The 27,108-nt window shown below is 36.6% G+C and overlaps 4 protein-coding genes across 8 annotated transcripts; 3 read left to right on the plus strand and 1 right to left on the minus strand.

Annotated features, from left to right (window-relative positions):
- The first annotated feature begins 602 nt into the window (after positions 1-602).
- Positions 603-3,962, plus strand: LOC133694652 (pentatricopeptide repeat-containing protein At3g57430, chloroplastic-like). Its single transcript, XM_062116273.1, has 2 exons — positions 603-2,846; positions 2,973-3,962. Exons 1-2 carry the CDS (start codon positions 935-937, stop codon positions 3,845-3,847), a joined length of 2,787 nt encoding a protein of 928 aa, XP_061972257.1. The 5' UTR covers positions 603-934; the 3' UTR covers positions 3,848-3,962.
- Positions 3,963-4,411: 449 nt separating this feature from the next.
- Positions 4,412-15,570, minus strand: LOC133694650 (uncharacterized). Of its 2 annotated transcripts, none has more exons than XM_062116272.1 (9): positions 15,403-15,570; positions 11,797-15,217; positions 9,165-10,919; positions 8,847-9,082; positions 8,627-8,771; positions 6,960-7,140; positions 6,537-6,869; positions 5,752-6,443; positions 4,412-5,452 (listed from the first exon to the last, which is right to left on the minus strand). In XM_062116272.1, the coding sequence occupies exons 2-9, from the start codon at positions 15,085-15,087 to the stop codon at positions 4,802-4,804; spliced, it is 7,284 nt and encodes a 2,427-aa protein (XP_061972256.1). In that variant the 5' UTR covers positions 15,088-15,217; positions 15,403-15,570; the 3' UTR covers positions 4,412-4,801. The 2 variants fall into 2 exon arrangements, with proteins under 2 accessions (XP_061972256.1, XP_061972255.1); XM_062116271.1 differs by having other exon boundaries at positions 6,960-7,158; positions 15,403-15,569.
- Positions 15,571-20,801: 5,231 nt separating this feature from the next.
- Positions 20,802-23,731, plus strand: LOC133695292 (B3 domain-containing protein At3g19184-like). 4 transcript variants are annotated; one of them, XM_062117216.1, is made up of 6 exons: positions 20,802-21,053; positions 21,315-21,395; positions 22,309-22,340; positions 22,447-22,603; positions 22,704-22,910; positions 23,572-23,731. In XM_062117216.1, the coding sequence occupies exons 1-6, from the start codon at positions 21,030-21,032 to the stop codon at positions 23,719-23,721; spliced, it is 651 nt and encodes a 216-aa protein (XP_061973200.1). In that variant the 5' UTR covers positions 20,802-21,029; the 3' UTR covers positions 23,722-23,731. The 4 variants fall into 4 exon arrangements, with proteins under 4 accessions (XP_061973200.1, XP_061973198.1, XP_061973199.1 ...); XM_062117214.1 differs by having other exon boundaries at positions 20,804-21,119; XM_062117215.1 differs by having other exon boundaries at positions 20,804-21,053; positions 22,441-22,603.
- Position 23,732: 1 nt separating this feature from the next.
- On the plus strand, positions 23,733-24,772 carry LOC133695291 (B3 domain-containing protein Os01g0234100-like). Its single transcript, XM_062117212.1, has one exon. It carries the CDS (start codon positions 23,775-23,777, stop codon positions 24,525-24,527), a length of 753 nt encoding a protein of 250 aa, XP_061973196.1. The 5' UTR covers positions 23,733-23,774; the 3' UTR covers positions 24,528-24,772.
- The last annotated feature ends 2,336 nt before the right edge of the window (positions 24,773-27,108 follow it).

Here is a 27,108-nt window from a genome sequence, read left to right on the forward strand (position 1 = left end):
ATTGCTATATATATTTTGTTTTGAATATTTATTTTTTAATTTCATCTTTTAAATTTTAATTTTTATATTAACTTTGGTCCTTATTTTTATAATTGCTATTTTCTTTTTTCTTATCATTTTTTTATTGAAATTTTTTATCTATTAAATTTGGTCCTTATTTTTTTTATTATTACTTATTTTATTTGAAATAATTTATGAAATGTTAATTATTATTATTTTAATTTCTTCATCTTTCAATTTTTTTATTTTTTATTTGATTTTTATTATTTTGATTATTATTTATTTTATCTATGATAATTTATGAAATTATATTTTTTTTTCAATTTCATTCTCATTCAAATTTTTAATTTGTAAGATTTGTTCCTTATTATTTTAATAAACTTGAAAAAAATAAAACATTAATAAGTTATTTTCCAGCTCATTTTTCATAATATAACTAAACACTAGAAAATATTTTTCAATTTGTTTTTCATTACACTATTAAATATCAAAAAATATTTTTCCAAAATTCACTTTCTTTAAAATTTACTTTCTAAAAAAAAATATTTTACAGCAAATAAATAACAATTTAAAATAAATTGGTTTGTCCCTGCCATCAAAGCTACAAGCCGGGACTCTCCCAGAAACGGGATTTGAAAAGTCTGTCCTTAGGTGTTGGAGGGTGTCTCTTGGGTGAAGCTAGCGGCACAGGAGCCGACTCGGCTTCAGCGGCTTCGTGCCGCACTGGAGAGGCACTTTTCACTCAACTGTTGCATGCATCTACTTTCAAAAGATTTCTTCCTCTCCTGGCGGGAAACGCAGAGCCCCAGCCTCGAAGATCCAAGCATAGGCAAGCAATGCGAGGCTATAAAATAAAATCTGCAAGAAATTTCCTCGCTTCCAACTCTCTTTTCATGAATCTGTGACCACCTCTGTCTCACTATACCCCTCAGTGATGGTCTCTCTTAAAAACAAACAAGAATCTGCTTCAATAATGTACAGTTCACTCAATTCAAGATCCAGCTGTAACTTCTCCAATATCTGCAAAAACACCAACCACTTGAAGTCCTTGAAAGCTCGACTCATAGTTAACGGTCTAATACAATACAAGCTTTTGCTGAGACAATTTTTGGAGTCTTGTTTTAATTTGGGTTCTGTTGATATAGCTCTCTCGACTTTCAATACAATTAAGAAGCCAAGCTTGTTGTTGCAAAACTTGATGATTAGGAATCTAAGTAATAATGGGTTACACGAAAACGTCTTGTCTGTGTATAAAAGTTGTCAGGTTTCGAATTGCCTATCTGATGATTTTACGTTTCCTTTTGTGATCAAGGCATGCTCGGTTCTTGGTGCTTTTGAAATTGGAAAAGAGATTCATTGTGCTGTGTTGAGAAATGGGTATGAGAGAAATGTTGTTATAGAGACTGCTTTGGTCGACTTTTATGGAAAGATTGGTCATTTAGGGACTGCACGCTCTCTGATTGATGGAAGTCCACAACCAGACTTGGTTTCTCTGAATGCTTTGATTTCTTGTTATTCTTTTCATGGGATTGATCAACCAATGTTTGAGGTTTTTAAGCTTATCTTCGTGGTGGGTTTGAAGCCTAATTTGAGTACTTTGGCTAGTGTAATTCCTGTGTGTACCAGATTGGGATGTTTGGATACAGGTAAGTCTCTCCATGGATTTGCTGTGAAGTCTGGATTTCTTGCGAATGAGTTCTTGGTGCCTGCTTTAATTTCAATGTATGCTCGTGATGTGTGTGTATCTAGTGCTATAAATATGTTTGAAGATGTAAAAAGGAAGAATGTTGCTGTTTGGAATGCTATGATTTCTGCTTGTACACAAAAGGATATGGCTTTTGAAGCATATGAGATGTTTCGACAAATGCTTCATGCTGATGTGCTGCCTAACTCAATTACTTTTGTGTCGGTCATTCCCTCATGTGAGGTTGCTGGTGGTATACTGTATGGTGAATCATTTCATGCTTGGGTGATAAAACACGGTTTAGAAAATCAGGTTTCTGTTTTGACAGCCCTCGTGTCCATGTATGCTAAGCTTGGAGAGATGCATAAAGCTGAAAATCTTTTTGATCGGATTTCCAATAGGAACCTCTTGTTATGGAATGTGATGGTGTCTGGGTATGTGCGCAATTGTCTATGGGATCTAAGTCTCGCTGCATTTTGTGAAATGCGGCTTGGTGGATTTAGTCCAGACGCAGTCTCTATTGTTAGTGTTCTTTCTGCTTGTTCCAATCTGGAGGCTGTTTTGTTTGGTAAGTGTGCCCATGCATTTAGCATTAGAAAGGGGATTGATTCAAGCCCCAATGTTTCAAATGCTCTCTTGGCATTTTATTCTGATTGTAGACAACTCACCTCTTCTTTTAAGCTCTTTCACAAAATGCACACTAGGAATACTGTGTCGTGGAATACTTTGATATCTGGGTGTGTGCATAGTGGAGAAATGGAAAAGGCAGTTGACCTTGGTCACAGTATGCAGAAAGAGGGTGTGGCATTGGATTTGGTCACCCTAATAAGCGTTCTCCCTGTTTACTGTGACAGGGACTATTTAGTTCATGGGATGGCCCTTCATGGTTATGCGATAAAAAAAGGGTTTGCTTCTGATGTATCTTTGGTCAATGCACTTATCAGCACATATTGTAAGTGTGGCGATCTTGATTCTGGGAGATTTCTTTTTGAAGTTATGTCAGAAAGGTGCGTAGTGTCTTGGAATGCCCTGATTACTGGCTTGCGGCATCTCAACCTACAGAACGAGGCTTTGGTCCTTTTCAGTCAAATGACGGAGTATCAGAGGCCAAATTCTGTAACTCTGCTAAATGTATTACCTTTGTGCTACAGCCATTTGCAGGGTAAGTCTGTCCATGCGTTTGCAATTAGAACAGGAGTTTTACCGGAAACGCCTCTTGTTACTTCTCTGATTCACATGTATGCTAGATTTGAAAATATGAATTCATGTCTCTCGCTATTTGAAATAGGAACAAAAGACATACCAGTGTGGAATGCTATTATTTCTGTGCATATCCAAACAAAATATCCTGAAAACGCAGTTTGCTTCTTCTATGATTTGCTTCGAATGGGTTTACAACCTGATAACATAACAGTTCTGAGTTTAGTTTCAGCATGCGCTCAACTAAATTTCTTGAGTCTTGCTCATTCTGTAATGGCCTATGTGATATGCAAGGGATTTGAGAAAGATTCTGCCGTTAGCAATGCCCTAATAGATATGTATGCAAGATGTGGAGACATTGTTACTGCTAAAAAGCTGTTTGAGGGCTTGATTGAAAAGGATGCTGTCTCTTGGAGTGTGATGATCAATGGATACTGTCTCCATGGGGACGGAAAAGCTGCCCTCGAAATTCTCTCCCAGATGCAGTTATCAGGAGTGATCCCTAATGTCATTGTATTTTCAACTATTTTATCAGCTTGCAGCCATGCTGGTTTAGTTGAGCAAGCTTGGATGGTCCTCAACTCTATGGTCGAAAACGGTATATCAGCAAGAATAGAGCACTATGCATGCCTGGTGGACCTGTTAGGGAGAAAAGGTCACTTGAAGGAGGCGTACAATGTCGTTAAGAAGCTACATGGTAAACCTTCAGTTACCCTGCTTGAGTCGCTGTTGGGTGCCTGTAGCGTACATGGCAACGTCGAAATTGGGGAGGAAATTAGTGGGCTGCTGATTGAAATGGACCCAGATAATCCTGTTCCTTATGTGATTCTTTCCAATATCTATGCAGCAGCTGGTCGATGGGCAGACGCCAATAAATTGAGGTCAAACATAGACCGGAGACGATTGAGAAAAGCAGCTGGTTGCAGTCTTCTAATAAGGGAAAAAAGTGACAACATGTGGTAATGAAGGAAACCTAACTCTCTATCCATGGTTCTTTGTATATTATACATTTTCTCTTATATGTTCCCCTTTTGATTTTGTTAAAAAAAGGAAAAAATTAGCATCCATATGCTCTACACATGATTCTCTAGCTTTCAAGATTTAATATAGCATTGTTACACACAAGGAAGCTGTCTCAGGGCATTGATGTTGTGTTACAGCAACCGTGCCGCTATCCGTATTTCACACCCGTATAGTGAGCGTTCAGCAAAATTTGATTTGATTTTTTTTTAATGTTTTTAGATTGTTTTAATATATTTATATTAAAAATAATTAAAAAAAATATTATTTTAATATATCTCTAAATAAAAAAACAACCTCATAAAAAAAATTCCACTTTAATGTAAAAGTGATAAAATTCACACTTAAAATAACAAAAGTAGTAGCAACACTCAGAAAAATTATAAAGTTCAAGCACTTGTTAGAATTTTCTCTTCGTTTAAACAAAAACGAACTGCATCAAAAATTTAAAAAAACAAAATAAAGCCAACTCCCTAAAGCCCTAAGCAAAATAAATTACCAAACGAATTCTCAAAATTATAAAGATTTTCGAAGCAGGAAACCCGGAGGATCATAAACGTTTTGATACATCAATGCCAAGATATTACAATTGGGTCTGTACATCCAGACAACAAGGTTAATGAAACAGTGGTGGACCAAACCCAACTAACACACACAACACTTGGAAAAAATAGCCCCAAGCCAACTGACACACTAGACCTCCCACCTCATCCTAAAATCCAAAAGACAAGGCAAGGCTATAGTCAACCCATCTTATGGACACTGGTAAAATCCAAAACCCAGTCATCCCCTACCATAGATTCTGCCAAAAAAAAACCAAAATTTTTATTCTCGAGAGATGCTTCTATCCCGAAGCTTTCAGCTTGTAAAATCCAGGAAAATTAGCTTCAATGCTCCTCATGACATTGATCTCCCGGTTGCAGTCTGTTTAGCTACGTAAATCTGCTTCGTTTTTGAAGGGGGGTAGTTCTTTTCTGTACCCAAAGTTTGATTCCTTCCTTGGTATGCCATTCTACGATGAGACCATTCAGCCCCGGAACTACTCTTCTGAGATCCTCCACCTCCTCGCTGATAATTATACCCAGAGTAATTGTAATGCTGCGCAGATGTATTCTTCTGGTGCGAAGGCTTTGTCTTCAAAGCAGACCTTGAGTTCTGGCCACTACCACTGCTAGCCCTGTCATTCTGCATAACATCTGTCTTGCCAGCCTCTGGAATGGTGCTTGCAGATGTGCTCTTAGCACCAATGCTCTGAGTTGAAGTCCCCACACTGGTGGTAATGGACTCTACCAATCCAAGTTCATCAGGTAACTGGCTGACAGTGGCTTCAGTTGCTGCAGGGAAGTTCTGCCTATTGTCAGGAGGAGTTGTTGTTCGAGACCCAGAGAACCTGTTAGCAGCTAATGGTTGGTCAACAGGAAGGCTGTGGTTAAAATGAGATGATGCAGGAACACCCTCTGCCTGTTGCAATGGCTTTGACACAGGAAGTGATTGAAGAGGGGATGCAGAGACATGAGGCCAGCGAGCTTGGACTGAAATGTCAGAAGACTGGGCAAAACAATTTAATCAAAATGTTAGGTTATGGTACACCATTCTTCAATACATTAGCAGCATCACACGATAAGCAATAGGAAAGAAATCATTAGTCAACCTCAAAACAATTGATGTCAACCAATTTTGGTCCAAACATCTGCTAAAACACATGACAGAAAAGCTTCCAATTCATTAAACAATTTTTGGCAAAAAAAAGGCAAACACTTGTAGAGGGAAAAGAATGGGAATTAAGCATCATTTTGGCAAGCAAATAGTTCTCAGCTTCCAAACCAAACCATAGATCAAATGTGTACCTGAAAAGGAGAAACATCAAACATGGCCACAGGCGAGGCCATTGACAAAAGCGGAGAACCAGGGGCAAGATGCTGGATAGCAGGCAAATTGGTGGGATTGCGCTGTGATGACACCATATTCATGTTATTCATGTCCCCTTCACCAACACTCATGGCAGAAGATGCAGGGTTATGCTTCCAATCAGGTTGTTTTCCAGATGGGATATATGTGGTGCCCATATAACTCAAGCCAACTTGTCCGAACTGTCCCACTGGTGCAAAGTGATTGTAGACAACCATGTGAGGTGGACCTTGAACCCCCGGGATGCTCCCAGGTGAGCTGATGAAAGGGCCTGTGAAACCAGCTGGAGGACCATAGAATGAATCTACAGCAGAATGCTGTTGCCAGGCACCCAGTGGACCTGTAACTGATGCATTACTTTTCTGGGACTGTGACTGAGTAGGTGTTGATTCATCATGTGGCCCAAAAGCAAAGATTGGTCCTCCCAACATGGGATTCATCTCATAGAATGGAAAATGAGAAGGTGGAGCTCCAGGGACATGCGAAAGCATATGGCTTCCAGAATTCTGTGGAATTGGCGAAGGTGGCCATAAGGAAACTGGAGTCTCCACTGAAAGGTCAGCCGGTAGAGCCACACTAAGAGACTCTTCAACTCTTGATTGACTTGCTAATTGTTGATCAGCAGAAGCACCTACAAATTATTAACAAAGACAGCTTAAAGATAATATAAGGAAAGGAAATGTGAGGCTCCCAACAAATATTGCAGCAATAAAAAAATCAGTACCCGCTGATATGCTATCAAGATCTGCACCTCCAAAAATTTTTGAGTCTGAACCAGAGATGGGGCCTGCACCCAGTAAATTACCACCAATCTCATCACTACTAATAGCTGCAACAGCAACAGCTGAAGCAGCTGCTTCGGCTTCGGCTTCACAATCTTCCGAATGAGCACAAGATTCATTGGAGTGTTTCTCTTTTTCAAAGAAAAGAGAGCAATCTTTTTTGGCTGCAGAGAGATTATGAGAATTATGAATGTCCGATTGACATGGACCTGGAGGGCCAATCCCGTGGGAAACAGCCCGTCTGTTAGAAGGAAGAATCGGAGATGTCACAGCACCTGAATATAAGGGAACATCACAAATTTCAAAATAAGGCCAATAGTAATTCTTTAGATCAAACACAAGTTCACAAGAAAGTAAATGCCCACCAAATTGAATTTTCTCCCCAGCAAGTAATGAATTGATTGGGCTACCAGCAGAAGAAAATGACTTGTCCTTGCTCAAAAGGGATGATGATGGCAAGCTGGGTTCACTAACTGAGTTAGTTGGATCACCAACAGATGAATGTGAATCAAATTGCACAGGCTTCATAGCCTCATCAAGTTGAGTCTGTGTAAGTGCCATAACCTATCAGATACATTTAATCAGATGCCAAATTGATGTTGATTGCAGATTTACCAAATGGTCATGGATGATTAATAACAATGATGTTATTGCAAAAATATGAAGAGATATCAGAATAATTATTTGCAAAGGAAACTAGATCATGGATCTTGAAAGTTGAAACTGTAACACAAAGCCCACAAAATTTACCAGCTTGCTTATTATAAAGGCCTTGCTGTTTTTTTTTTTTTTTTCCTGCAGTTAATTTGCATGATCAACATTATAGACTGGATCTATTTGCCGGTCACCAGAAATTGGTCTAGCAAAACTTAAGAGAAACTTCTCACTGGCATGAGTTGAAATGATATCAACTGACGCTACAGCAAACACATATGAACTCTTTAATGGCTGCAGGTCTCCCAGGTAATGTTGAATGCTCTGATGGAACATTGTATTTCAGAGCTTCGCAGAGAGAATAAATCAGCATGAAGTCAAAATCAATTATAATAGAGCATGACAACGTGCTCCCACTTTTACTAAAACAGTGAAGCACACTGAAATTGTCACCATCACAAATGCCACAGGATAACAAGCACATTCAAGTCACCTGTTCTTATTTACAAGTCCAAATCTAATTAAATAAGGCATAACTCAAGCATACAAATATGCCTTGTTGTCTCTCATTATGAGTATGATGAAATCATCATGAATTTCACAGTTGTTTGGTATGTTAATAAAAAAAAAGTGGTTTCACTGTGTTAAAATCTAATAGTGTGAGGCTAGCCTCTTTTTTTTATGGCTTGACTTTGCAAGCTATGGTTTCAATTTCTAAACCCCTAAACCTTACACCCTATCCCAATAGACTACCATCTTCAAACTTCATCTAAACATGTCATTAATTGTAAGCATTTTAAAATTTAAAGCACATGATCTATCTACATATATGATACCTCTTATCACAGAATTTATATATTTTCCTCTTAAGTGCCTGTCCACTTTTTTCAACACGAAGACGCAAAAGAAATTAAACAGAAATTCTATTCTCATCCTTTCACTCCCTTCCCCTTCCTTTCCTTCTACTATTTCACCTCCTTTCCATCTTCTTTGGAAAAAAAAAAGTAGCATTGGTTCTGAGGGCTTGAAGACAAGTGTGGTAGGACTGAACAGAGATGCCAAAATCATTAAGCCAGATCTTGACTGAACTAAGGGTAATTTTTTGCAGTGCACTCCAGAGAAACACTGCACTAAACTTAGAAAGCAATTAACATGACCCAAGACCCAATATCGATGAATGAATCATAAAAAGAAATAGCCGCTAAACTGAAGAACTTCAACTAACAACCAAATTTTCCATCATGTTTTTTTAGTGAGATCATAACAATCATATTCATGCAAAATGATAGGAACAGAAGAACCCTAAGAGAAAATTAAACTATCATGGCACTTTAACAGCAATAATTGGAAAAATGATGGTAATAACTAATTACCATACCTGTTGGTTAATCCGTGAACTACCCCAGGAGCCCAAAGAAGTTTGGACAGTTTCTAGAACATTATTCTTGCTATCAAAAATTAAGCCCGAAGCATGGTTCTTTCCACTACCTGACACACCGGTCAAGGAGCTTGTATGGAAGGACCTGCAGAAGAACATATGAGACTTATAAGTCTGTCCATATATATTTGGATATATCAAATTCTGAAAGTGTACATACTTGATAGCCTGAGTTTCAGTTTTCACAGCAGGAGTTCCAATTGGAGGCAATGGTTGAGACACTATAGGTGTATTGAATCCAGCTGATACTTCAATGTTTGCCAAGCCATGCCCCTCAGGTGCCTCAAAATCAGAACGAATGTTGTTTGCTGCCTCTCCATCAACTGGTGCATGATTTTTATTTGAGATGGAAGACACAGAAGCACTTTGCGAATATGATCGAGGTTTTCGTGGCATCTAATAGCAACAAATTAAAGTAATTAAGCAACATGTTTTTTGATGCAACAAACGCTAATTCAAATTACAACTACAATAGAACCTTTGAAACCCGAGACTTCGCCTTGATCTCTTTCTCTCTCTGTTCACGACGATCATTCAGCATTTGCCTCTTTGACCTCACCTCAATGAAATCATCATCATCGCTAGGGGCTTCTATGCCAGGTTGCTCAAAAACACGCACGATTCCACTTTGCAAAGGAGCATCTAGGTCCTCTCTGGAGTGAGAGATGTTCTGGATCTTTCTCACAGATTCTTTTCCAGCTACCTTCTCAGCCCTGCTTCGAGAATCTATTTCCTGCAAACTTACAGGCCTTGAACTAGATCCCTCTGATTCAGATATCTGTTTTGGTTGTCTATTTGAAACAACCACCCTCCTAGACCCACTTCTTGCACCAGCATGTCCACCATTGATATTAGACTTATCATCTACCTCTGATCCAGCAGATTGCTTCTTATCTGAATTTTCACGAACTCGAAATTCGGTTCGCAAACGTCGAGGTTTCCCCTGAAATCCACTAGAATCTGAGCGAGAAATATCTGAAGCTTGAAATGATGATCTTGGGCCAGAATGTTTCGCCGGGAACGCATACCGTCTACCTCTCCCACTTGACATTAGGCCTGGACCCTTTGAAACTCCTAAACCTTTTTCTTTCATAACAGATAGAGATGACACTTCCTCAGTTTGAGACCGGTGTTCCAATTCTCGAGTGGGTGCAGTTTTGAAATTCTTCACAAATGAATTTTCTGCTTGAAAACCTGATTCAGGCCTCGAATTGATATCGCCACTGTGCAAACAATCTCCTTTGCCCTTGTGTATTTTTATAGTGCTATCAGCTCTTTCTCTCAGTGGCAATGAATTTCCCTCTTTCACTGCCAGATGAGATAGATCCAAGTGTCGTGGAAGAAGGCCTTGTTGGTTATCCATTGAAACTGATGAAACATCGCCTTTCACAATGTCTTGACCAGGTTTAATAGGTACAGCAACTCCAACACTATGATTGAAAGAAAAATTACTTGGAATATCAGGTCGAACCAAGGACATCGATTGAGGATTCAAAGGTATAACCCCCTGTGGAATGGGAGATGTATACCTCAGCTGACCAAACTGAAAGAGTGGAGGCTGTGATGGGTGGATATGAGTGAGGGATGATCCAACTGGGGGATGGAGATGAAGTGGCATCTGTATAGAACCAATCTGTATGGCTGGAACTGGTGAAGGTATCAGAGAAGGACCAGAAAATAGCCCAAACTGAAGCTTAACAGGTACCTCTGGCTGATTATTAGCAGAAGGAATGGTAGACATGACAGTTTGATCAGATGAAAATTGGATTTGAGGCTGAATTGACAAGCCATGATTAGATGAAGCATCAGAATGATCCATGTGCTCGGGCAATGATGAAGTTTGAGAAGCATTTTTGGATTGAATTGCCTTCTCTGTTTCCTGGAAGATTCTAGTAGAATTATCGAGATTCACTTGAGTAGAACCATCCACATGTTGAAGGGTTTGCCCATCACTGCACATTGCATCAAAAGATCCCTGCTCTTCTGAAGGTTTTGGTGTCACAAATTTGGTTTCTTCATTCGTAGAACTTCTTTCAAAATCATCATTAGGCATCCCAACCTCAACACCCTCATTGAAGCCTAAGACCAAGTTTTCCATCATATCAGGAGCATCTTTCTCATCTAAATGCATGTCTTCAAAATCTTGAGTCAGGTTAATATTTTCATCTTCTCCATCATGCACTTCGTCTTCTTCCTCATAACCATCTTCATCCTCATCATATTCTTCTTGCTCCTGCAAGTGTATCATCATTTTTTTTTGTGGATGAATCAAAGGTAAGCAAATAAAAGGAACAAATCAGTTATCAAGATATTCAAATGGCAAAAGTCATCTACAATGGGGAAATACAAGAGAGCTTAGGGCTGTTCCTAAAACCAGATAGGAAAAACACAGAGAAGATGATGGACTGCAAGCAGCAAGATAGAAAGCCAAACAAAACGGTGGCAATTTCATGAACTCGGGATAACAGTATTTCAAACAGCAGTCTCTCCAAGGTTCAGTAATCCATAAATTAAAAATTTGAGGCAAGAAGATTTTAAACACAGATGAATATCCAACAAGTTGGAGATTTAATCATCAACATTAAACGAGCAGCAATGAGGTGAGTTTGCAAAAGAAAGCAGAACCAAAACACAATAAACATCAAGCATTATATGCCAAGTGAATGTGGAGACTTATGATTAGGAAGATGCTATGCTGAAGATGCCCATTTTGTAAATATCATATCAATGTATCCTTCCATCGAAGCACCACCCCACCCCCCACTTCTCTCTCTTCCTAGAAAGAATCTTAATTTCATATACCATACCACTTAGCACAAAAATGATTTGTGAAATAACCAGAACCACGTAACAACATTTGGAGTGCATCCAACGCAACCACAACAATCACATTAACTTCCTTTTAGGCACCAATTTTATGTAAGAAAACATATCATTGAGAAAGAACAAGGTTTCTTGTAAAACAATATTAAGCATATATAGAATAAACAAAAATACCCTTAGACCCAAAAGACAATCACTATGGCAGCAAACTCTAGCAAATTTATCAAGGAAAGACAAGCTTCCAAAGAAAATCTCAAACAATACCGGTTTATTTTTGGAAAATATACCTGCAACTGTTCATCATTCTCGACAGCCCACTCCTCATCCTCGCCATTAGAGACAATACTTGAGCCACTCATCACATTCTCTTTATTGGCTTCAGTAGGCAAGGCTAAAGATTCATTCTCTTGACCCAACAAGGCAACATCTTTTCCTTCACCAGCTGATAACACTGGAGAATCTCCAGATTCATCCAAATCATCATTAGAGAGATGAACTGGAGAATCAGGGGGGCTTGAAACAGAGAGTGAAGACTGTGAGTCACACCTTGTTGTGTTCGTATTCAGTTTCTGCACCTCAGTCTCAGAATTCTCCTGCTGGGCAATTATTTCAGCTTGTCCAAGATTCTCTTGATAACTGCTATCATACCTTGCCTGCATGGTAGAATCATTTCTAGCTCCATGATTGGACTGCATCTCGCTCTCTGGAAAGGTTGAGGGACCAGGGCATTCATTCTCACCTCTATAAGGGTTTCTGTGCAATGAAGCTATTGATGGAGGGGGTAAAACACGAGGTTGCCGCATGGGATACCGTGACCTCCCAAATGAATAGAGACCATCTGGCTCGTGATTTTGATACATTCTATCATGGTATTGAGAACCTGGACTGCCCCTAGTCTGAGCATGCCCCCATGCACTATCAGCAAATCTCTCTGCAAAGTTCTCTTGAAACTCAGATTCAATCTCTGAGTTTCTACTAAAATAATCTCCATCCCCAGAAATATTCCACCTTTGACTTCTAAATTGTTGACTAAAATCATCAACCTGAGGATCAGGAATCCCTCCTTTAAGATAAGGCCTAGAGGGTATTAATCCAGGTCCTCCATAGAACTCTTTCCTAGAAAATGCTCTCCCTCCAACAGATGCATCTTGCCTGGGACTGGGTTGACCATTCTCCTGGTCTTGTGGAACAAATGCTCTAATGTTCACATTGTCAAATGCATCTCTCTTCCATGAATTCACATGTTTTCCTGTGTCTGGAAAAGCTGAAGAGCCATCTCTAGAAAAGTGCGGCCTATAATCTATCTCAAATGGTCTATTCACTGCTGAGGAATCAGAAGAAATTGAAGCTGTGATGCTCTCCACCATCCTTTCACTTTCTTCCCAATCAGCAACATCTGTCACCCTGGAAACATCTTTTTCTGTCACCATCCCTGTCATTATCTCATCTGTAACACCAGAAGAATTGTCATTACCACTCTTTGTTGCTTCAGCTTGCCTCTTCGCAATCTTTTCTTCCAATTCTAAAAGCTTCTGCCTTGCACTATGTTTCCTCCTCTCCTCCTCCATAAAGATTCTCTGTTTCTCCTCCTCTCTAGCTATCCTATGTTCTTCTGCCCTTCGAATGGCTTCCAGACGCTCTTGTTCAGCTCTCCATTCAGCTTCTTTAGCTTCTTCTTCCAACCTTCTCTGCCTTTTTTCTTGTTCCCTAGCTAGCCTCATTCTCTCCTCTTCTTCTCTCCGAGCTAGCTCCATAGCCCTTTCCTGCTTTTCAAGTACCAGCTGCCGTTCCAGTTCCTGCATTTTTTGAACTCTCTCAAGTTCAGCCTCAAAAGATTCCCGAACAGGATCATGGAAATCAGTCTGCTTAAGCACATCCTTCTTCTTCTTAACCAAACCGACAAGGGTGCCAGAGAAGGGATCCTGTCCATCAAAACCAGAAGTTCCAAAGTCCTTCATGAAAGGGTCCTCTACATAAGGTTTTTCACTCTTTGAAAATGGGCGTTTCTCCCTACCAAAATTCCATATGGGATCATTGACTGGAAGCCCTTTACCACCCACAGAAAATGATGATTTGGCAACCGAGTTATTCTGGTAAGTATCACCCCTGTGCCTATTGTATTGTTCGCCATAATGTTCTCGAGTATTCCGGTCAGGACCTCGATTGCCAAAAGAATCCATAGTATTACTCCAAGGCTGTTTCCCTCCTTGCCCATACCCCACATCCCTCCTCCCAACATCATCCTGAGAATTGACCCGGAGTGCCGAGGGGATGTACCTATTCTCTTTGACTGTTTCTCTGTTAAAACTAGGTGGTCTTACACCAATACCATTTCTTTCATTTCCAGCCTCTTGGGTGATGAATTTATCTTTTGTAAGAGGCGAAGAAGCTCTCCATGATTTCCCTTCCCTTCCCTCTCTACTAGGTGTTCTGACATCTCTTAAATAAGTGTCTACCTTAGTGACTTCACTAGAAGAAATCTTTCCAGTTTCATTGTCACGCTGTCCTCGCCTGTCAAAAAGATTGTGAGCTGGTTTCTGCGGTAAAACACTAGGTCTTGGAAAATCAAAACCCCTATCCCAGTAGGCCTCATCCCTTGGAAAACCATGATCTCTCCCTCTGTCAGTCAAACCATGCCTTGTGTCCCGCTCATCATCAGCCCAATCTGACCTAGGATTCAACCGAACTAATGGCAAAGGACCTGCAAAGTACTCTTGCTGTTTCCGCTCTTTCTCAGATGTAACAGAATGACCCAACCCTTGGTTGTCAACACCATCCTCATCCATTCCATTACCCACATTATTCCTCGCCTGCATTTGGGGACGCATATCAACAACCCTGCTCAAACCAAATCCATCCCTCTGCTCATTACCCAACTCCTCACTCAAGACCTTCTTATGTTTCTGATTCAAACCATCCTTCTGCTTCTTTTCCAGCCCAGAAACAGAAGGCAAAGTTGCCTGCAATGAAGGAAAATCCTCACCCCTCCAAACCGTAGCTTTATCCACCACTGAATGACCCCTTGGACCATCAGAAACAACAGTCAGCTCCACTGACCTCACTGAAGGCGGCACATACACACCACCGCTACTACCAGTGCTTAATTTATTAACCCCATTACCCACATTACTCACTCCCTGATCACCACCACCATAATTATTTCCACTCTCAGCTCCATTATTATCACCACTAACATCAAGCCCTTCTTTTTCCTGAACTACAATCGCAGCAGGCTTACTCCACCCCATGCCAGAAGAACTAGGACGAAGCCCATTTCCTGGACCACCACTACCATGCCCACCCCCGGATCCCAATGAATCAAACCTTTCATGCTCCTTACGCAAGGATGGCAAATTCAGGGGGGGCGGAACAGAAAGTTTCGGCCCAGCAGCTTTTTGAGAGCTGCGTGGCCTCGAAAGCACCACCATTCCTCCTCCTCCTCCTCCAGCCACACCAGGCCACCCCCGACCCTGCCCATGATTATACTGATTATTATGGTGATTTTGTTGGTGTTGTTGGCCATAAGATTTATTCAAATTCACAGATACATACTTAGACCCTACTCCAGGATTGGCCATTTCACGGTCCGACCCGAAATAATCAAGGCGGATTCCGATTCAGATCCCCGCCAAAGCATCAAAAGTAAAATACAACAAAACCCTAACCCTAATTTATTCCTCTTCTTTATTCCAATTAAAGCAGATCTCACTGTATCAATGATAAAAAAAAAAAAAACAGATTCCACAAAATCAAACGTTAAGAGGGTAAAATGATAGTCTTTATAATCCTGATCAAGCAAGCAATTAAACGTGAAATTAATCAGCGACTAACAACAATAATTTTAGTGAAGCTAGGGTTCGAAGAAATGGGGTGGGGTGTACGATAAGGGGTACCTGCAAGGGCGTAAGATAGAAACGGCGACGATATCGTGCGCCGCGGGGGTGACGCGTGAGAGATGTTTTTTCTTACAAGAGAAGTCCTGAGAGAGAGACAGAGAGAGGAGAGTAACGAGAAGAGAGAAAAATGAAGTTGAAGCAGCGGCCGGGCGGAAGGGAAATGATGGAAAGTTTCTTTTTCTTTTTCTTTTTTTTTTACTTGTTTATTTATTTTTGTAAGGGTTATTTGTGTCTTTTTATGTCTACCTAACTTATGTGTTTGATTATAATTTAAAAATAATATGTTAAAAACAAATTTAGTTTCTACCCGTTAAATTTTATATACATTTAATTTAAACTATTGTTGAGATAGTTATTGAATAAAAAGTAATTTAAAGATATTTGATTAAAATAATTTTTAAAAGTGTTGCATGTATTAAAATGATTAAAAATAAAAAATAGTAAATTCATAACTTTAAATTAAATAAAAAGTATATGATTATTAATAGATAAGAAATGTAGCAAAGCAAATTTAAGATACTAGATTTATTGTCTCATTAAATTAGTTGCAACTTTATTACAAACATAATACATTCATGTAGGACTGTGATATCTATAGCTTTCTGAACATGTCATTACATTGATTTAAATATCATCATAAACAAAATTTAAATGACGATCAAATTCTACAAATTTATGATTTTTTTAAGTTTTTCTTCTAATATAATTATGTAGAGCCATTAATGACATTACAATTTAAACTTGTTTTTTTGTAACAATAAACAGGCATGTTTTATAAAATTTTTCATCACTTTTTCAACACTCCAAAAGTATATTCTATTACATTATGTATCAAAGAGTGTGCACAATATATACACCTTTTTATGATTTATTGGTTATCCTTAACGCTAAAAATCTGGTAAGTGATATTTTTCATATTTATATGAACCTAAAAATTCATATTCATTTGAATATCAAACATTTATCAAATAATATTTTTCTACAATAACAAGTGATGAATTTATTAGTTATTTCACAAAGAAATATTATCTAGAAAAATAAGTTAAAATAACATGAGATTTTTCTCATGTAACCTTGAGGTGGTTTTGAAAATTTTATTTTGGAATTATCAATTACCTTTAAAAAAATATGTGTGTCATGTATACTGTGTTCTCATCCAACCCAACACGAAAATGAATTGTATATCAAAGTTACATGTGGTCATTATATTTTGAGTCGGTATATATTTTCTACCGGTAAATAAGATTTGATTTTCTATGGATACTATAAAATGCACTTGTGTTCCATCAATTGATCTTACACGATACTACATCAAATAGAAAAAATATGGATATTAATGATTGAACAAAAATTATCCAAATAATTCATATTTAACATTAATAATACAATAGTATATTACAATTTATATATGTTCTGCAGTTGTATCTTGGTGAAAGAATAGGTGGTCTTTTTTTTTAAGTTAGTCATTAGATATTTCCATTTATTTTTATCAAAATAAATATTCGATTTCATACATTTATCAATTATTTTGATACAAATATCATAAAAAATACGCAATATATTTTTAGTCCAAAAAGATTTATCTTAATTTCGACAATCTTCTATTGTTTTATTCAATTTCATATCCTTATTGATTGTTTTGATACAAATATCATAAAAAAATATACAACATATCTTTAGTCCAAAAAGATTTATCTTGACTTTGACAATCTTCTATTGCTTTATTTCCTAGATTTTATCTTGACTTTGACAACCTTCCATTGCTTTATTTGCTACACTTGTTAAACATATAAAAGCACGCACATGAGTATTTAAGAAGAAAAAAAAAGAAGGTTATGTTTCTGATTGCATTAAACCCATTAATCTATTTTTAGCAACTATTCAATTAAGAGTAGAAAATGAAAGAGGTACTGCAATATAGTAACATATGATATGTTTAGCAGTATGGTAGTTGTTATTTTTCAAATAACTTTTCGCGCTGAGATGGATGTCAATAATATTTTTTTATTTTTTAAAAATTATTTTTGATATCAGTACATCAAAACGATCCAAAACATACAAATCATATTAAATTTTAACAAAAAAAAGTAATTTTTTTAGGAACACGGTTTGTACCGCGTTCCCAATTATTTTTAATGTAATTTTGCATACTAAAGAACGAAAACACACTCAGTGAAATAATAACTATAAACATAGTAATAAGTTTGAAAAAAAGTTGTTAAAAGATTTTGTCTATGAGCATGCAAAATAAAAGATGATAAGCCAAATTAATTTTTTTCCTTTTGGATTTTGTTTTAGCTTGAGCATTGGAGATGCCCTAACATGAATAACTTGTACCGAACCTCAGTCCATTGCAGTAGAGAAAAACCTTCAGAAAACATTATGCTAAATCCCTGTAATTTTATATTTGTTTTGCAACCTAGTCCTTCTATTAGTTTTCCATGCCAATTTGTTTTTCCTAGTAAGATTTTTCAAATTATGCCTACTACAAACAAAATGATGCCCATCGATCCATAAACCTCTACCAACAAATTAAGCCATAAGCCACTAAGCAAAGAGATCTAAAAATATCAGGTCCCAAAATCTCTTGTACTGAATATTCACCATCTTAAATCAAGCCTATCTTCCCATATTTCCAAATATCTCATAAATTCATAAAATTATTTCCCATTTAAGTCCTTAATTTGCAAATCCACCATCCAGCTTCTGAGCAGCATCAAGTCCAGACTGTCTTGGAGTCAGGTCTAGCAGGTGTGCGAGGACATTCTAACATTCTAAATATTCCAACATCGATTTCTCACATGGATTCATGTTTCAGTGAGGTTGTAGATACTGAGAGCTGGAATCTCGCATTCCAAAATTTCTTTCTCTTTCAAATGGAGATGAGTTTCAAACCCTAAATCAAGCCTAAAAATTGTTGTTTCTCATCGACTTCTTTATTTCCTGACATCAAATGGAAATGGTTTAGATAAAAGGAAAACCACGCAGGTATGTAATTTTAAGATAGATAATGAAGGGCTGTAGATAGATGTCCTATTATCAATTATGTTGTTTGTTCAGTTTTGAGGAGATGGAAATAGCCTTTAATTTTAATTTAAACCGCTCATTTTTTCCCAAAATCTTAATTTCTTAATCTTTCTTATTAACAAAATGTGTTTGGTATTGTGGTAACTATTGTCATTTTAAAAAAATTATTTTATAAAAAGTACTTTTACTTGAGGTTGATTTGATATTTATATATGTTTGGTTAAAACTGTAGTTGAAATTAAGGTTGAATAAAAAGTAGTTTAATGTATTTGGTTAAGAATGCTTTTCAAATTGAGGTTATAAAATAATTTTTTAAAAATATATTAATATTGATGATTTTTAATTTAAATATTGTAAATTTAACTATTGGTATCATATCATGAAATGAATAATACTTAATATAAAATATTTTTTATTGTTCCATTAAACTATCTACAATTCCATCACGTATGAAATACATCTGACAAGGACTATAATTTTATTGGTTTCGTAAGCGTGCAACAACATTAGGTAAAATATCATCAGGAATAAAATTGGGATTGCGATCAAATTCTACAAATATTACGTCATCAAGCGATCTCCTTCTAATTTATGTAGTGTCATTGAATAATGTGAAACACTAGTTTTTTTGAATAAAATACAATTAAAAATAAAAAAATAAAATAAATTTTTTTTATTTTACTTAATCGGACCCAGTTCAATGTATTTTTAGTTTTGAACCAGACTTAGTCCGGTCGGAACAGTAGGGACAATCTTCACTGTTCACTTGAGTGAATAGCGGAGAGCTCACTCTCTATGCATAAGAGAAGGAGAAACAAATAAAAATTACTTATCATAAACTGAGGTTCAACCTCAGTTTTTAAGTGGGATCCATGTAAAAAAAGTGTGGTTTGTATTAACCAAACACTTTAATTCAGTATTTGCTTTCTGTCATTATCGCTGCTGCAGTGCCAAACGGGCACAAAGCCTTAGCCTTGTATTGTAATGTCAATTTTATTTTTTTAGCATCGAAGATGGAAATGTCGATGAGTCTACTACTATTAGGGGTGCTCAAAAAAACCGATAAATCGATTAAACCGAGAAAATCAGAAAAAAAATCAAAAAAACCGAACCGTGAAAAAAAACCGATTAAAATTTTGAAAAAACCAAATCCGAACCGAAAAAATAAAAAAAAACCGAGCCAAACCGAAAAAACCAAGCCAAACCGGTTTGAATCGGTTTTTGTTCTAAAAAACCGAACCGAACCGAAACCGGTCGGTTTGAACTGGTTTTGGTTTTTTTTTAAAAAAATTCGTTTTGATTATTTTTTTTTGATAAAAATCGAACTGAACCGAAAATGAATACCCCTAACTACTATCATGAATTCATGATTGCATTGAAGTGCCCATAAATTGAAGTCGTAGTTGTAAATATTTTTTAGCCACAAATTATTGCATGTGATTGAGGGAGAGAGTTCCACAAATTGCAAATTTAGTGTGATAGCCCTATGATCTGGTATTTGATACTATGAGAGAATTTACTTTTTGGCAAGCTTTTATTTTCTTCTTATTTTTTCTACACGGCATAAGTTGACTTGTAATGAAAAGTCATGAACTTGGTAAAGGGTGTAGAATATCTCTATATGAAGTAGGTTCCATGGAATCAGTTGGTTGAATTCCTTATCTAAACTATCTATCCCCTTTGATGCAATTATCTGAATTGTCTAACTCTTTTGCTTGTTTCTTGAATTTCTTAGATTCACTTTTCGAATCTCGAGGAGAATCATGTGTGATTGCATACAAAGTTTGTATTTGATGAAATACAGTTTTGGTTTTTTTTTTAAAAAAACAGAATTAGTAAAATTATAATATTAATTTGATGGTAAAGTTGTAATATTAATATTGTAAGTGCTCTTTAATTATTGAATAAAAAATAATAATAAATTTTTAAATAATTAAATTTATTAATATTGTAAGTGCTCTTTAGTCTAAAACATATTTAGGCTAAATTACAGGATAAAAGGGTAATTTTCTTTTTTTTAATTTTTTTGTAGTAGCTCGGTAGTGGGTGGGTTTTCATCGTTCATGGCTTCAAAAGCAATGTAGCGGCAGTGACTTTTGAGAAATTAGAAAAATACGTACTTTCGTCTAATTTGTCAGGCTTGTTGATAAAAAAAAATAAAAATCATATTAATATTATTAGTCCAGGCCTAGTTTTAATACTCTCTCTGAGCAGCAGGCTCAATAGATAACATGTAATCCGATTCTGGCATGATTATGCATTTAATTTCTCTTTTAAAATCCTATTTCATGTCCGGTAGGAATAGTTTTTTTTTTTAAAAAAAAAAAACTCATGAAAAGAAAAAAACAGCAATGGTGCAGGACAGGCGCACACAAATACGGCACGTGATAAGAAGAGCCAGCCAAAACGACCTTCATTAGAACAGGTAAGCAGTCGTTTTGCACCTTCTCCAATCGGATTACCAAGTCGTCCCAACCCAACGCTTACAAAAACAATGTTGTAGCAATAAGCAACATTGAATTCCAGGACAGGACAGGGCAGGACAGGGTTGTGGTTTCCTGTGGTGGTGATTCAGAAATTCCGGCGAGGAAGGAACTATGAGCGGAAGAGTGAAGAAGGAGGTAGAAGAAACTGATTTCATTAAACCGCTGCTGTTTAATAAAGAGCAGCTCAAATCTGTCAAAGACGTACCTCTCCCTCTCCCTCTCTCTCTTGCTGCTTATCTTAACCTCCTTGGTTTCTTACGAGATTTCCAGAAACTAGCTCCTCTGGACACTTCAGATCTCGTTTTTTTCTACCTGTTTCTTTTTTATTGCAGCAGTAATTAATGTGTTCCGATTTTTTTTTTAAAAAAAGGTGATTAGGTTTTTAAATGTTGGCAGGGTAAACAGAAGAGTCCGATGGAGGCTACTGAAAAGCATCTTAAGATTAAGAGAAGATATTCGGATCCGAAACTCAAGTTTGTAAGAATATCTCTTCTTTCCTGTTGTTGCTTCGGTATTTTTTTCCATCCAATGCCAAAAGCTGTGAGTAATGCCTGACATGCGCAGGAGTTACAATATTGTGTAGGTTTAGACGAAACTATCCTGTTAACAATGGACCATTTCTATTGTTTGCTATCACGGCATTGCTCCGATGCTTAGTGCCGTATTCTCTAGTCTGATTTTATGAGCATGGATGTATAAGCCCTTTCTTGTTGGAAAAGATTGGGGGACAGAGTTTTTCCTTTTTGTTTTCCATTTCCTTTGCAAGTATAAAGTTTAAACCACTCTATGCACAAGACCGGTGCCATTATGTAGCAAGCTGATTTACTACCCGTAAAATATTAGTTTTATCTTGATGCTTTTTCCAAAACTATTTACCCATCTAGCATCTACTGAACTGAATTTAATCAACTAAGCTTCATTTGTAAATTAATTGGACCCGTACACATTTCTATGCATCTGGGACTTTCCGTCCCTGATATAACTCGGGCGCAACTGAATTTTTAGACTTTGTTTCTTGCCAATGTCTCAATTTTCTGAAATGCATGAGATGGTTTTCCTTGTGTTTTCTAACCTTTCCTGTGGTATGTTTTATGTCATTCTGATTTTGTCTTCCAAAATTAATCTAGATGCCTTTAGTTCTCTAATATAATGAGGGTATCAATGGCATTGCTCCTCAAGATGTATGTGGGGCATTGATAAACTCTTGGGCTTGCAGCATCAAGAGTGCTGTTTATACTCTTGAGAGCACTTAAAATTGCTTATATGCAGCATTGTCTGTAAATTTTTCCTCTCAAAATCCCACTCAGTTCACGAGGACCATAATTAGATATTGATATATGTTGCTGTTTCGGTTTTATACTAACAGGAACTGTAATAAATTCTTGAACAGGTGATATCAGGTCATGCAGGGAAGTGTATCTGGTCAGTGAGGAAGCCACTATGCCTATTATGTGTTCCAGTCTTAGCTGTTTGGCTTTTGAAAATCTAACTTGTGATCATTTTCTCCCTGCTTTTGCTGAAGTTGTAGGCAGAATAAGGCTCCGGTTGAAAGATCGACCACTGTTGGAGATGGTAAGTCATCTGCTATGATTCGGGCAGAAGAGGTTCAATCCAATCTAGAACCGGCATTCCCTAGCTTTGTGAAATCTTTGGTCAGATCACATGTTGCTAGTTGTTTTTGGATGGTAAGAGCAATGGAATTGCATGAGCTTGAGTTGGTTTATAATTATAACCTCACAAAACACAGTTCATATATGCTGTTACTTGGATATTTTTGCATAACAGGGGCTTCCTGGAACATTCTGTAGAGCACACTTGCCATCTGTGGATACTACTGTGACTTTGCAAGATGAATGTGGGAAGGAATTCAAGATGAAATACATCGCATATAAGACAGGCTTGAGTGCTGGTTGGAGACAATTCTGTGTTGCTCACCAATTGTTTGAGGGGGATGCATTAGTCTTTCAATTAACTGGGTCTTGCACTCTTAAGGTGATGGTTTGAATTGATTGTCACATTCATAAACTGACCTTTTCTTTCAGCACTTCTGCAATGTTATGCAAAAACTTAGAAATGACTGCTTTTAATGTAATGTGCATGGCTCTTGTGCTCATTAATGTAGAAAATGTTTTAGAACTTGCTGGAAATTATTCATTATCTTCCGTTTGGTTGGTGGCAGGATGATTCCTGTTTGGAAACTAGGAATTCTGTCCAATGATGGCTGAATTATGGAAATAACTCTACATCATATTGGATTTGACAAGAGAGTGCCAGGAGAAATGACCAATAATCCTTTTGGGACTGGATCCTGAACAACATGATAAATGGGGCAAAATTAACTCCTTACTGCTTTCCCAGGATCATTTAGTGCATGTTACATCATCTGCGGTCTATGTAAAATGTCTGACACACTTTGTTATTTGAAGTCCTACCTCTTGTGAAGCCAGTCAATTATTTGAATGCACATTTGAGAAACCTTTTAAAAGTATAATACAAAGTGCCTATCCACCTACAATACATAAAAGATACCTTTAGAGAATATGTAACTTCTGTGAAAAATAGAAGTTAACACTTTCCTAATGTGTTTGGTGCCATTCCTTGCCTACTGATTCTATTGAAGTATCTGATTTAAGTATCTGATTTCTTGATGCAGGTGTACATAATAAGGGCTAATGATTTGACGGAAGTGGATGGTGCTCTATGTCTGCTGAATTTGGATGCTCAAATTAAACAAAATGTTGCAGGCAAGTTGGTTAATGTCTCTGTCTTGCAATTTTTGGTGTGCTGTGTATGGTATTTCTAATATTTCTTTGTTGCTACTGGGTGTCAAACTTGATAAAAATAGATAGTGCTGAAATGAAGACCGCTGCTTGTAAAAGTTCTAAGAGGAAGCGTCCCAGGTCTCTTCCACAAGCTGTTGTCCAAAAGAAGAATAAGAAGTCTAGCCAACTGAGACTGTCAGTCCCGCAAGCTGGCCAACCCGCCGAGCAATCTGAAAATGATAGTGAAGAGGTTGGTTCAGAAGTTCTAGAAGGTTCCAAGTTATCGTTGCCTGCTGTTCATTTTAAAGACATCAAAAGCTTTGAGGATTTCAACATTCTGGTTGATGGGTTAGTTTTAGATTCGGAACTTTCAGAAGACATTCGGAATAAGTACTACAAACTCTGCTGCAATCAGAACGCATTTCTTCATGACAATCTTATCAAGGGAGTTAATTTTAAGCTGATTGCTGGAATCATTTCAGAAACTGTTAATATTGCAGATGCAATGAGAGCTTGTACTCTTACCACCTCACGAGATAAATTTGCTACTTGGGACAAGGCTTTGAAGGCTTCTGAGCTTTTTGGCATGAATGTTGGATTTTTACGTGCCAGGCTAAGCCGGCTTTTGAGCCTTGCCTTCGATTCAGAAGGTGCCACAAAAACAAGGAGGTATCTAGAAGCTAGATTCGAACGAGTGCTAACAGAAGATGAGATAAAAAGTCTTGAAGCAAAGCTTGTGGAATTGAAGGAAGCCTATGAAAGGTATGGTGCTAATGTTGAAAGGCTCAAGTCGAAAGCTGAAGGCTATGACCTCAAGTTCCAGGAGCAGGTTCTTGCTCCATGGTGATCTATTCGTGGCATATTATTGTCAGTGCGTTTTCTTTTTTCTCCCTGGTGACACCCCGTGCTTTGTTTGGCTGGAAACAACGTTTGTAAACATGTATGTTTTTATGATTTATCATGTAGACAATGCTGTGACTTTTGAACGTTTGTAGGATTTTACTATACTGGTGGTTTGCGCTGCTGTGGGGTGGCTCAAATTTCCACTGACGTAAAAAAGGATGAATATGAGATACAAGTGTTTTTGAAGAACGGAATTTTTTTTTTATTCTTAGTGATTGATTTAATAAACTCAATTAATTTAATAATATAATAAAAAAATTTAATAATATAATAAAAAATAAGCAATGAAAGTAAGTAAACTGAGTTAAAAAAAAAAGACAATGGTTAACTGAAAAAAAGGGCCTACTGATATTATAAATGAGAATGTGGTAGCTTTACAAAAAAAGAAAAATGAAAAAAAACAATTGAAGTTTAATTCTAAATATTAAAAGGTAAAATTGAAAATAAAAATTGATTCTAAAAAAAAAAAAGACTCGAGTTCACTTGAGTTAGTTCACCAAATTTATGATCTAATTATGAAACTTGGATAATCTTGTAAAAAGCAAAATTAAATAAAACTATAAATCTCAATTCTCAAATCAATCAAATGTTAAGGAAAAAAATAGAAAAAAATTCATTTTTTAACATAGCAATGAAAAAAAAGACTTGAATCAACTTAACCTACTAAGCCAGCGACCCAATATATTAGATCAATATACCTTCTTAGAAAGGAAATTAAAAAAGATCATGAAGTCCAATCACCAACCAATTTATTGTCGAAGATAATATTGAAAAAAAATCATTTTTTTTATAAAAACCTAAAAAAAGATCAAAATCAACATTGGCTAATCATCCAAATCCGTGACCCAGATCAAGAGATTGAAATTACCTCATTGAAGGTAAGACTGAAAAAATTATAAAGTTAAATTCTCAATAAATCTAATGCTAATGGATGAAATTGAATAAAAAACAGATTTAAAACAAAATAAATAGAAATAAAAAAAAGTAGGATTAAATTTAAAGAAAAAAATGAAACCAATTGTTAAGGGATGAAATTAAAAAAAAATCAATAAAAAAAGATTCAAAAGAAAAAAAAAGAATGAGTACCAGATTTGAAAAAAAAATAAAAATGGTAGGACACCTTTTATATTTTGCAAAACAACGTGAATTCCAAGAAGAAGAGAGAAAAAAGAAAGGAGAAGGAAAAAAAAGGGCCGCCACACATTTGCATCTTGTACCAGCGTTACTCATCTAAAAGATTTCGCTAGGGGAATCCAACACAACAACAAAAGAATCGTATTCTGCCACTAGAAGCCCCTGCACACACAATATTTAGAGCACGCCATAAAACTTCCACATGCTAGCGCATAAACAACCTGCACTAGCAAAGTTATCGTGCTCATTTACACTAGTCCATTATATTTATTTGGGTTTCTATTTTGATCCCTTAACTCCTAATTGTTTGACATAAACATAATTTTATTTTAGTTTTCCAAATCAAACATCAATCAAGCATTGGAATTTTGCTTTGACATTGCGATAACCTCATTCTAGGCAATTAAAACAAACTATCAAGTTGAAAAAAAAAAATCAAGGTGAAAGGATCAAATTATACATATAAAACATTGAGTGACAAGAAAAATAAGAAATTTCCCTTGACCATGCAAATATTGCCTTTATGGTTAGCAAACAAAAAAGGCTCCATATTTGTTTAATATTTAAATTCGATCCCCAAAGCTGTAATTCTTATAAATAAATAAAAAAATAAATTTTATTCTTTCGAACCGAGCATTAATCAAGCAACATAATATCTCTTTGACATTGTGAGACCCCCGTATGCAGGCATAAAAACAAATCAGCATGATCATTTCTAAAAAACACAACGTTAAAAGACCAAATAAAAATAAAAATAAATTGAAGGATAAAAGTTAAAAAAAATAATTTGGAACTAAAAACAAGTGATTTCATTTTGCGAATCCACCATGAAACCTCTCATAAGGCATAATGAAATACTGATGCCCTTTAGTAATTTTTTTTATTTTAGTTTAATTTATGACATGAAAGGAATGCTGAAGTTTATCCAAATGTTTATGTGGAGGAATCTGTGCTCTGTGTGTGTGTGTGTGTGTGTGTGTGTGTGTGTGTGTTATGTGTGATGCTCTCATTCGTTCTATAAGTTGTTCTTTTGTTAATTGTTGGTTATTGGTGTTAATGTGGAAAAGTTTGAGAGCATTTGCACTCATTTTTTCTTACTTTATTGGTGACAGAAAGTAAGCAAGCAGGGCCTGAGATTAAAAAAGCTACTGCTCAATTCTATTTGTGCTCCTCATTTCTTCTTAGTTGTGGGCAAGAAGCAAGCAATTAAAACATAAACAAGTTGACGCTCCATTACTAGTTGCCTTTTATTTTCTTATATTAGATCGTCATTCTTCTTCAATACTGCATGACATCAAGGGAATGGTAAAGTTTACCCAAATGTTTCCATAAAGGATACAATTAGTACAAAGTTAGCTTTCTTTGTCCGATCACAACTATATGAAATGATA

This window comes from Populus nigra, chromosome 5 (assembly GCF_951802175.1).
Source record: "Populus nigra chromosome 5, ddPopNigr1.1, whole genome shotgun sequence".
Taxonomy (NCBI): domain Eukaryota; kingdom Viridiplantae; phylum Streptophyta; class Magnoliopsida; order Malpighiales; family Salicaceae; genus Populus; species Populus nigra.